This window comes from Jaculus jaculus, chromosome 5, assembly GCF_020740685.1.
Source record: "Jaculus jaculus isolate mJacJac1 chromosome 5, mJacJac1.mat.Y.cur, whole genome shotgun sequence".
NCBI lineage: Eukaryota > Metazoa > Chordata > Mammalia > Rodentia > Dipodidae > Jaculus > Jaculus jaculus.
Genome location: NC_059106.1, coordinates 43,670,315 through 43,682,063, shown reverse-complemented (window position 1 = coordinate 43,682,063; position 11,749 = coordinate 43,670,315). Strand labels below are relative to the sequence as shown.

General features: G+C 47.3%; 1 protein-coding gene across 1 annotated transcript in view; it reads left to right on the top strand.

Moving 5' to 3' along the window:
• The first annotated feature begins 5,453 nt into the window (after positions 1–5,453).
• LOC101600633 (solute carrier family 2, facilitated glucose transporter member 5) overlaps positions 5,454–11,749 on the top strand; it is a 56,449-nt gene continuing 50,153 nt past the window's right edge. Inside the window, exon 1 of the mRNA XM_012948560.2 lies at positions 5,454–5,556. Within this exon, the coding sequence (XP_012804014.2) occupies positions 5,530–5,556 (27 nt within the window). The 5' untranslated portion in view covers positions 5,454–5,529. The remainder of the gene's footprint in view (positions 5,557–11,749) is intronic.

The window sequence follows — 11,749 nt, the reverse complement described above, 5'->3', positions numbered from 1 at the left end:
TCAGAATTGCTGCATAAAGCCCCACGCCGGGAGGACTTGCTGGCCGGCACCACTTGCAGCAGCGAAGCGCCTGCAGCCTGTCGCCCGCTGCTGCAGCTCTCGGGGCCCCGCGTGGGAACCGCCGCGACCCCGCGTGGGAACCGCCGAGACCCCGCGTGGGAACCGCCGAGACCCCGCGTGGGAACCGCCGCGCCCCTGGCTCCCGCGCGCCCGCAGTTCTCGTAGCAACGGGACGAGTGACCGGTAACGGGGCCCCACTGTCCTCCAGGGTTTGGTTCTGGGAAGAATTTTGCTCGAGGGTGGCTTAGTTTGGAGAAGCAATGCTGGCTGGACCAAGCCTTGTTTACGCCCTTTACTAGAAACCCACCGCATAGCTGCACGCAGGGGCGAATTACTGGAACTTTCTTCCTTTCTTTTCTTTCCTTCCTTCCTTCCTTCCTTTCTCTTTCTTTCTTCCTCCCTTCTTTCCTCCTTTCCTTCCTTCCTTTCTTTCTTTCTCTCTTTCTTTCTTTTTTTTTCTCAATTTTTATTAACATTTTCCATGATTATAAAAGGTATCCCATGGTAATACCCTCCCTTCCCCCTCCCACTTTCCCCTTTGAAATTCCATTCTCCATCATATCCTCTCCCCATCTCAATCAGTCTCTCTTTTATTTTGATGTCGTGGTCTTTTCCTCCTCTTATGATGGTCTTGCGTAGCTTTCTTTCTTTTTTTTAACCAGACTGACTGACCAGTGAGCCTCTGTCTCTGTCACAAGTATGTATGACCACATCTGGCTTTTTATTAAAAAATATTTTGTTTATTTTTAATTATTTATTTGAGAGAGACAGACAGAGGGAGAAACAGGCAGAGAAAGAATGGGCAAGCCGGGCCTCCAGTCACTGCAAATGAACTACATCCGGCTTTTTATATGAGTGTCAGGGATCAAACTGAGCCCTCATGCTTTCACAGCCCCTCTCCAGCCCTTGGGCTTTTTTTTTTTTTATTATTCTTTCAATATTTACTTATTTGTTTACTTATATGCACAGAGAGAGGAGAGAGAGAATAGGCATACCAGGGACTCTAGCCACTGCAGAGGAGCTCTAGATGCATGCAATGCTTTGTTCATCTGGCTTTACATGGGTACAGAATAGAACCAGGGTCATTAGGTTTTGCAGGCAAGGGCCACTGAGCAATATCTCCAGCCACGTTGTTGTTGTTATTATTATTTTATTATATATATATATATATATATTTTTTTTTTTTTTTTGAGGTAGGGTTTCACTGTAGCTCAGGCTGACCTGGAATTCACTATGTACTCTCAGTGTGGCCTCGAACTCACGGCGATCCTACTACCTCTGCCTCCCATGTGCTGGGATTAAAGGCATGTGCCACCACACCTTATTTATTTATTTATATTTATTTATTTTTAAGGGGTTGTGGTTTTGAGGTTGGATCTCACTCTGGCCCAGGCTAACCTGGAATTCACTATGTAGTCTCAGGCTGGCCTGAAACTCACAGCCATCTTCTTACCTCAGCCTCCCATGTGCTGTGACTAAATGCATGTACCACCATCTCTCTAGCCCAGTTTTTACACTCTCTGGTACTAATAATTTGGAAATTGAGGTCTGAGACTTGAATCCTCCCTCCAGAATTCTCCGCAAGGTTCTTTCCCCATTTTGAAGCAACCTAATATGAGAGGACACTTGGCTGTCTTTGGGTCCTACAAGGTCCTGATACAATTTTCTATGGTGAACAAACAGCATCTTGGGGAGGAGAATATCAGAAACGACCTTAGCAGCAGCCAGCCCCCACACACAGCTCCCAGCTATCCTATTTTCTCTCTCTCTCTCTCTCTCTTTTTTTTTTTTTTTTTTTTTTTTTTTTTGAGGTAGGGTCTCACTCTAGCTCAGGCTGAACTGGAATTCACTGTGGAGTCTCAGGATGGCCTCAAACTCATAGCAATCCTCCTACCTCTGCCTCCCGAGTGCTGGGATTAAAGGCGTGTGCCACCACGCCTGGCTCTATTTTCTCTTGAAACTGATTCTTTGGCTCTTAGCAGAGGTAGTTTCAAAGCCTAAGTTAAAAAAAAAAAAAAAAAATTAAAAACTAAGTCAGCCTCATGGCAATATTAGCATGTTCTTCCACATGCCTCAGTGTGCTGTCTGCAATGTGCAACAAAGTCCATCAGCTATCCAGTGCTTATTAAGGCCATGTTAGGGGCTGGGGAGATGACTCAGTGGTTAAAGGCATTTGCTTGCAAAGGTTGCTGGCCTGGGTTTGATTCCTCAGTACCCATGTAAACCAGATGTACAAAGTGTGTTTGGAATTCATTTGCAGCATCAAGAGGCCCTTGCTCACTGGCATCCCCCTCTCTCTTTCTCCCTCTCTTCAATAAATATCGCCATTTTTAAAAAATTATTTATTTATTTATTTGAGAGCGACAGGCACAGAGAGAAAGACATATAGAGGGAGAGAGAGAGAATGGGCGTGCCAGGGCTTCCAGCCTCTGCAAACGAACTCCAGATGCGTGCACCCCCTTGTGCATCTGGCTAACGTGGGACTTGGGGAACTGAGCCTCAAACCGGGGTCCTTAGGTTTCACAGGCAAGCGCTTAACCGCTAAGCCATCTCTCCAGCCCAATAAATATCGCCATTTTATGGGCTGGAGAAATGGTTCAGGGGTTAAGGCACTTGACTGCAAAGTCTACCAACTGGGGTTCGAATCCCTAGTACCCATGTAAAGTCAGATGCACAAGGTGGCCCATGCATCTAGAGTTTGTTTGCAGTGGCTAGAGACCCTGGAGCACCCATTTTTTTCTCTGTCTCACTTCTTTCTTTCTGTGCTTGCAAATAAATAAATAAAAATATATTTTAAAAAATATGGCCATTTTACCTAGCCAGGTGTGATAGTGCACACCTTTAATTCCAGCGCTCAGGAGGCAAAGGTAGGAGGGTCACCATGAGTTCAAGGTCAGCCTGGGCTAGAGTGAGACCCTACCTCGAAAAAAACAAACAAAAAAAATGGCCATTTTAGGTTGGGCGTGGTGGCACAAGCCTTTAATCCCAGCTCTTATGAGGCAAAAGAAGGAGGATCAATGTGAGTTCAAGGTCAGCCTGAGACTACATAGTGAATTCCAGGTCAGCCTGGGCCAGAGTGAGACCCTGTCTCGAAAAACCAAAAAAAAAAAAAAAAAAAAAAAAGTAAAAAAAGCCATCTTAAATATTTTTATTTTTATTTATCTGAGAGAGAGAAAAAAGAGGCAGATAGAGTAAGATAGAATGGGTGCACCAGGGCCTCTAGCCACTGCAAACAAACTCCAGACACATGTGCCACCTAGTGCATCTGGCTTACATGGGTACTGAGGAATCGAACCTGGGTCCTTAGGTTTTACAGACAAGCGCCTTAACCACTAAGCCATCTCTCCAGCTCAAAATAGCCATTTTGAACCCCAAAGTGAAAACTGGATGTGGTAGTTCATGCCTGTAATACCAGCATTCAGGAAGCTGCTGAGGCAGGAGAATCACTGTGGGTTAGAGGCAAGTGCATTCCAAAACATCCTGGAGTTAAGTTTCTGTCTCAAAAGAAAAAAAAAAAAAAACCACAAACAAACACCCCCTACCCCAAATAAAACTCAAAGCAAAACTAGAGTGACAGGTTCCCTGGCTCATTTGGAAATGGCAGAGACAAGGGTGCGTTGGGAGTGGCTCTGAAGGTCCACTCTGGCGCTGGTGGACGTGGAGAACAAGCACAGATGGTGGGAAAGCTACAAGACAGTCCCCTCCACTGTGAGAAAGCCAAAGCCTTATGCTTTGGGTCCACCCAGGCACTGGGCCTCCAAAAGTAGCCGCTGACCACCTTTCAGCCCTGGAGTCTGTTGGTCTAAGCCTGACCTAGGGGAGGCCTGAGGGACTGAGCCCCTGATTCTGGGCATGGGGAAAGGCCCCAGTCGGGGAAGTTGAGACAGGAACTGAGGCCTCAGCTTTCAGATCCCTACTCCTCTGAAGATGCTGAGCAAGAAGTTGTAGAGGCCAAGAAGTGGGTCTTTCGTGGTTTCTGCATCTTGTAACTGGCCGTTTGCACCACCCAGACATTTCCTCTCAGGTAATTCCTACACATACACACGCATGCACACACCACACCAACTAATGTGCATTTTCTGTGGAGGATTTCTCAAATTCTGAAATAATTGGAAACCTCTCTCATCTTGTCACGCCTTAGTTAGAGATCGTCTAATATTAGCATTGTGACAGAAGAAATGAGTGACGTTCCTAGAAGGAGATGCTCAGTTCTCCCTAGGGACAGCTCCACCCACCACCAACATTTACCCCAACCAACATTTACTGTAACACTTTCAACCGTTAGGAACCACAATTCCAAAAGCAATGCCCAACACATAGTGGGCAGTAAATGAATTGGGTTCATGCCAAGGCAGATAAAACAGGGAGCATGTCCTTTCAAGTTGAAAACCTGTGGGCCTGGCGGGACTTTGCCCTGGATTTTGGCCACTTGGCCTGGCGTGCCCCGTGGCAGCTGAACACGGGCCCTCATGGCCAGGCTATGCATGAGCATACACAGACCTGCCACGGTGACTTACTTTTCCTGCCCTGACCATAGAGGTACAAGCTATTTCTTGCTTTCCCCATAATGATGAATACACAGAAAAGAGTATCTCTAGACCACTCATTTTCCTTGAAAAACAAAATAGAGGGTTGGAGAGATGGCTCAGCAGTTAAAGGGCTTGCCTGCAAAGTCTAACAACCCAAGTTCAATTCCCCAGTCCCCATGTAAAATCAGATGCACAAAGTGGCACATGCATCTGGGGTTCATTTGCAGTGGCTGGAGGCCCTGGCATGCCCATTCCTTCTGTTTGTCTCTCTTATCTCTATCTCTCTCTGCAAATAAGTAAGTAAAAACATTTTAAAAAGCAAAATAAAATATTCTCTCAAAACATATTACTTGGGGCTTGGTCATAGCTCAGTTGTAGAGCATGTAATATGTCCTTAGCATGTGCAAGGCAATGGGTTCCAGCTCTAGTACCAAAAACAAAAAAGTGTTGGCATTGTTACTTAGGCAAAAAGGGACTCTTCACTTGGCTGCAGTTGTCCTGGTGAGGGCCACTTCTGCAAAGCCTCTAGGGGACATCTGTTGCACTATTACTTAGTGTGGCGGAGGGCTAGTGACAGCTATGGGCTTACCATGTGTTCTAGACAAAAATATCCCTTCCAGGAACACGCCACAAGCCTGTCTGGTACAAGCCTGGGCAGTGAGGAAACACTGTAGCCAGTCCACGTTGTGACCGTGCTGACACTGCAAATCTAGGGCGCCCAATGGCTGAGCCAAAGCCCAGACATTTAACTTAAAAGCAGAAGCAGAGGGAAAGCCAGGCTCCTGCGACCCTAAAGGGTTATTCTGGCTTAGACCGGCTGTAAAAATGCGATTGGCTGAGAGTCAGCATGGCCAAAGTGCAGCGGGGATGTCTTCTGTCTCCACACAGTGCGCCCGTCACTTGGAGGAGGTGAGCAGCGTGCTGTCCTTCCAGAGCAAGGATGGAGGAGCAACAGAAGAAGGAAGGGGTGAGTATGTGGTGGGGAGCAGCCCCAGGCCCAGCTGAGCTTCCTGGGGAGTCAGTGGGAGCTCCTCGTGTTAACTGGGCAGGACCATCTTAGGGGGTCTTGCCCCACAACCCACCCAGCAGCTGCTCTTTACAGGACTTAGATGTGAAGTTCATAGACGGACACCCCAAGGGGACTCATGCCACTGGAACTGCTGTTGAGAAAGTACCTGGAACTGAACTGAATCTCAAAGGGTTAATTTGGCCCATTTTTTTAGACTTAAGAATTTGAGGTTTGGCTGGAGAGATGGCTTAGCAGCTAAGGCACTTGCTGGCAAGGCCAGAGGATCCAGGTTTGATTCCTCAGTGTACCACATAAAACTTGAGTTTGTTTGCAGTGACTAGAGGCCCTGATGTGTCTATTCTCTCTCCCTATTTTTTTTTAAAATTTATTTATTTATTTATTTGAGAGCGACAGACACAGAGAGAAAGACAGATAGAGGGAGAGAGAGAGAGAATGGGCGCGCCAGGGCCTCCAGCCTCTGCAAACGAACTCCAGACGCGTGCGCCCCCTTGTGCATCTGGCTAACGTGGGACCTGGGGAACCGAGCCTCGAACCGGGGTCCTTAGGCTTCACAGGCAAGTGCTTAACCGCTAAGCCATCTCTCCAGCCCTTTTTTTTTTTTTTTTTTTAGATAGGGTCTCACTCTGTACCCCTGGCTGTCCTGAACTCACTGTGTAGAACGAGCTGGCTTTGAACTCAAAGGCATCTACCTTCCTTGGCTTCAGGGCATCTTATTCAGCCTTTCCAGAAAGTAGCGCAGCTAAAGTGACTGATAGGAAAATAAACTCAGAAAATTTGATTTTTTTTTTTTTTTTTTTTTTGGTTTTTTGAGGTAGGGTCTCACTCTGGTCCAGGCTAACCTGGAATTAACTCTGTAGTCTCAGGGTGGCCTTGAACTCACGGCGATTCTCCTACCTCTGCCTCCCGAGTGCTGGGATTAAAGGCGTGCGCCACCACGCCCGGCTTTTGATATTTGTTTTTAAGAGACAAAGGGATTTTTGTAAGGGCTGGGGTCGTAGCTTGGTTGGTAATGTGACTGCCCAGCACATGTGAGGCCTTGGCTTGTCTCCCACGCCCTGCGTACGCTGGCAGTGGTGGCACATGCCCGTCATTTCACCACTTGGGAGGTGGAGGCAGGAGGGTCAGGAGGTGAAAGTAATCCTCAACTACATATGGAGTTTGAAGCCAGCCTAGGCTAGAGTCACTGTCTCAAAAACATTGTTTTGTTTTTTTTTTCTGCATCCCCTCTCCCAGTGTAAGTTCCCTTGATTGAGAAAAATAAGCGATGCCAGGAAGTGAACATGAATTGAATAACACTTTCAAGGATTTACATTTGATGTGTGTGCGCATGAGTGGGAGGTAGCACATATTTGTGCAAATTAATCAGCTGATTCAGGCACGGGTGTAAGATGCATGGGTCGGGGGTGGGGGGAGCAGGCGGCTGCTGTTGCACTGGGTCTGGGAGGGAGAAGCGTCTGTGACTCACTCCCGCTGCGTCCTCTTCTGGCTGTGAGGCATGGCCTGATGACATATTTCCATTTGTATTTACTATTTTGTTATGTTTTGAGACTGCATCTCTGTAACTCAGACTGGCCTTCAGTTTGCTGTATCGCTGAGGTTGGTCTCCAACTCCTGATTCTCCTGCTTGTGCTTCCCAAGTGCTAGGGCTGCAGGTGTGTGCCACCATGCCCAGCAGTGCTACTCTTTTTATTTTAATTTTTTGTTCTTTTTTTTTTTATTTATTTGAGAGTGACAGGAAAGAAAGAGGCAGAGAGAGAGAGAGAGAGAATGGGCGCACCAGGGCTTCCAGCCACTGCTAATGAGCTCCAGACGCGTGCACCTCCTTGTGCATCTGGCTAACGTGGGTCCTGGGGAATCTAGCCTTGAACCCGGGTCCTTAGGCTTCACAGACAAGCGCTTTACCGCTAAGCCATCTCTCCAGCCCTCAGCAGTGCCACTCTTTTTTTTTTTTTTTTTTTTTTGGTTTTTCAAGGTAGGGTCTCACTCTGGTCCAGGCTGACCTGGAATTAACTCTGTCATCTCAGGGTGGCCTTGAACTTATGGCAATCCTCCTACCTCTGCCTCCCGAGTGCTGGGATTAAAGGCGTGCGCCACCACGCCCGGCTAGCAGTGCCACTCTTGTGCCATGAGTGTTCTCATGCATAACTGGATGGATAACCACGCCCTCTTCATGGGCGCTGCAGCAATTAAATGAAATGATGCGTGGAAGGTGTCCGGAACAAAGCGAATTCTCCTGTCGAAGTTGTTACTGCCATCGTCCTTAAGAACAGGGTGACCTTGGGATTGCTGACATTTGGCATTGTTTAATTTTGCTGCAGGGACTGTTTTGTGTGGTTAAGGACAGGGACAGCAGCACCTGTACTTATACCATGTTCTTCCAAATATGACAAGTACATGTCCCCTAGAGGGCAGAATAGCCCCACCCCCAACACACAAGCACAAAACTAGGAATCACTGCCTTAGGGTTTACTTAAGGCCTTCACTGGGATTATCTTGTTTTGTTTTTTGATGGGGTTTGGTTTGTGTTTTGAACCGAGTCTCCTGCATGCTAGACAAGTACCCCACCACTGAACTATGCTTTCAGCTGATTTTTTGTTGCTGTCTTGTTGTATTTTTTTTAAGTGTTTTGTTAGGGGTTTTGGTTTTTTATTTAGCTTAATCTAGTTTATTTGAGTTTATTTGAGAGAGTGAGAGAGAAAGAGGTAGAGAAAGAGTGTGCCAGGGTCTCCAGCCACTGCAAGCAAACTCCAGATGCATGTACCACCTTGTGCATCTGGCTTACGTGGGTCCTGGGGAATCAAACTAGGATCCTTTGGCTTTGCAGGCAAATGCCTTAACCACTAAGCCATCTCTCTAGCTCAGGTTTTTGTTTTTTGAAGTAGGGTCTCACCTTAGCCCAGACTGATCTGAAACTCACTCTGTAGCCCAGGCTGTCCTCAAACTCATGGCAATCCTCATAACACAGCCTCCAAAGTCATCCACACCCAAGTTTTAAAAGATTTTACTTAAGTATTTGCATATTGGGGTGGAGTGGGGTGCCAGGGTCTCTTGCCACTGCAAATGAATACCAGAAGAACACCAGCTGCATGCACCACTGTGTCTGGCTTTTACATGGATGCTGGGGAGTTGAACTTCAGGCCAGCAGGCATTGCAAGCAAGTGCCTATAACTGCTGAGCCATCTCTTCAGCCCTGTTTTGTTTTTCCATTTTTTTAATATTTTATTTTTATTTATTCATTTATTAGAGATAGAGACAGAGAGAGGGTGAGAGAGAATGGGCACACTACGGCTTCTAGCCACTGCAAACAAACTGCAGATGCATGTGTGACCATGTGCATCTGGCTTATGTGGGACCTGGAGAATCGAACCTGGGTTCTTAGGGCCTCAGGCATGCGCCTTAACCACTAAGCAATCTCTCCAGCCCTGTTTTCCACTTTTTAAAAATAATTTTATTCATTTATTTGCAAGAAGAGAGAGAGAAGAGGAAGGGAAGGGAGGGGAGGGGAAGGAAGGGGAGAGGAGAGGAGAGGAGAGGAGAGGAGAGGAGAGGAGAGGAGAGGAGAGGAGAGGAGAGGAGAGGAGAGGAGAGGAGAGGAGAGGAGAGGAGAGGAGAGGGAATGGACACCCTTGGGCCTCTAGCCTTGGCAGATGAACTCCCAATGCATGTGCCACTTTGTGCATCTGGCCTTATGCGGGTACTGGGGAATCAGACCTGGGTCATTAGGATTTGCAGGCAAGTGCCTTAACCACTGAACCATCTCTCCAGCCCCTGTTTTTTTCATTTTGAAATAGGTTCTCTTTAAGTTGTATTGAACTCAAGTGGTTGGGTTTACAGGCCTGTGCCACCAGACTTGGCCGGGATTATTGTGTTTAGATCTCTCAAGTACAAAAGTGTTTAATAGGGCAAGTGTTATCACCAAAAGGATCTCAGGTGAAGGACTTGGATGTTGGGGTCGGGGAGATCTTGGACCTGCTGTTTAAAGGAGCAATACAGGAATAGAAGTACTCTACATGGTGCACCTTGAAAATGAGTGGTACTTTGTGTAATGAATGATTCAGACAGCCACTTGTGTAGGGTTAGGGTTCTTGGCTGAGGGCCCTTTGGTTCTCGGGGAAGAAAGGAAGGCATCAAGCCTGGGGGACTCAGGCAAGTAGTAGAGGTGGGGACTAGTGGAGGTCTTTAGAGGAAGATGCAGGCAGTGGGTTGGGCTCCGCTCTCTGCCCCTTAGTATGGCCCCAAGCTACACAACAATGTAAGAATCAGAACAAAATTTCCTCCTTTCCCTACAAAAAAAAAAATGTTTTGGAAATGAAAAGATATATTTTGTGCAGCATCGCCACCAACCACTACTTAAATGTCCTGAAACAAGTCACTTTCCTCTTTACTCTTTTATAGGAAGTCACTAACTCACCCAGGCATGACCATATAAATTAGTCATGGCTGGGAAGTCTCGGCTTGAGCCATCCCCAGCATAGGAACATGCCTGAGGGTGGATTTTTACTGTCATCTCATAGACTAGGATGGTCCTGGAATTCACTATGTAGTCTCAGGGTGGCCTTGAACTCACAGTGGTCCTTCTACCTCTGCCTCCCAAGTGCTGGGATTAAAAGCATGAGCCACCATGCACAGCTGTTTGTTTTTTTAAAAAAAAAATAATTTATTATTTATTTATGAGACGGAAAGAGAGAGAGGAAGAGAATGGTCATGGCAGGACCTCTATGCACTGCAAACAAATGCCACCATGTGCATCTGGCTTATGTGGGTTCTGGGGAATTGAACCTGGGTCCTTAGGATTCACAGGCAAGAACCTTAACCACAGAGCTATCTCCCCAAACCACACTTTTGTTTTTATTTTTATTTTTTGGTTTTTCAAGGTAGGGTTTTGCTCTAGCCCAGGCTGACCTGGGATTCACTATGTAGTCTCACAGTGGCCTCGAATTCACAGCAATCCTCCTATCTCTGCCTCCCAAGTGCTGGGATTAATGGCATGCACAACTACGCCCAGCTTTTTTTTTTTTTTTCTTTTTCAAAGTAGGGTGTCACTCTAGCCCAGGCTGACCTGGAAATCACTCTGTAGTCTCAGAGTGGCCTCGAACTCATGGCAATCCTCCTACCTCTGCCTCCTGAGTGCTGGGATTAAAGGTGTGTGTCCTTTGTGTGTGAAGTGTTAGGAATAGAATCTGGGGCCTTGACCATGCAAGGGCTCCACCTCTGAGCTACATCCCAGCCCCTAAGTCCTCCCTCTACCTACCAAGTAAAGAAAGAAAGGGAAGCAGGTGCCAGCACTGAGGTAGGAGGATCATAGTGAGTTCAAGGGCCCAGCCTGGGATACAGAGTGAGCTCCGGGTCAGTCTGAGCTAGAGTGAGACCTTGCCTCCAGAAAGTTTAAATGGCCTGGAGAGATGGCGTAAAGGGTAAGAATGCTTCCTGCGTGAGCATGAGGGCCTGAGGGGGCCTGAAACTTTTAGAGTTTGAATTTCCAGATCCCAGGTAAATAGCCAAGCGTGGCCATAGTCCTGCAAAGGGGGGCAGAGACCAGGGAGTTGTTCAGGCTGGGGCAAATGAGCAAGCTATGGCGTCAGTACTAGGCTCTGGCTTAAATAAGAATGGGGGCTGGAGAGATGGCTTAGCGGTTAAGCGCTTGCCTGTGAAGCCTAAGGACCCCGGTTCGAGGCTCGGTTCCCCAGGTCCCACGTTAGCCAGATGCACAAGGGGGCGCACGCGTCTGGAGTTCGTTTGCAGAGGCTGGAAGCCCTGGCGTGCCCATTCTCTCTCTCTCTCCCTCTATCTGTCTTTCTCTCTGTGTCTGTCTCTCTCAAATAAATAAATAAATAAATAAAATTTAAATAAGAATGGGCAGAAGAGCCGTGGAGCAGTGATCTGGCCGCACTGCAAGTGAGGGACCCCTGCCACAGGCGAGCACATAGGTCCCTGCATGGGCACATACACTTGCACGCACCACAAGTACCACCCCCCACATACACGACATTGCTTTACATACACAGAGCAAAAAATCTTTTCAAAAAGTAAAAATTTTAAAAAAGGGCTGGAGGGCTGGAGAGATGTCTTAGCGGTTAAGGCATTTGCCTGCAAAGCCAAAGGACCTCAGTTCCATTCCTTAGGACCCACA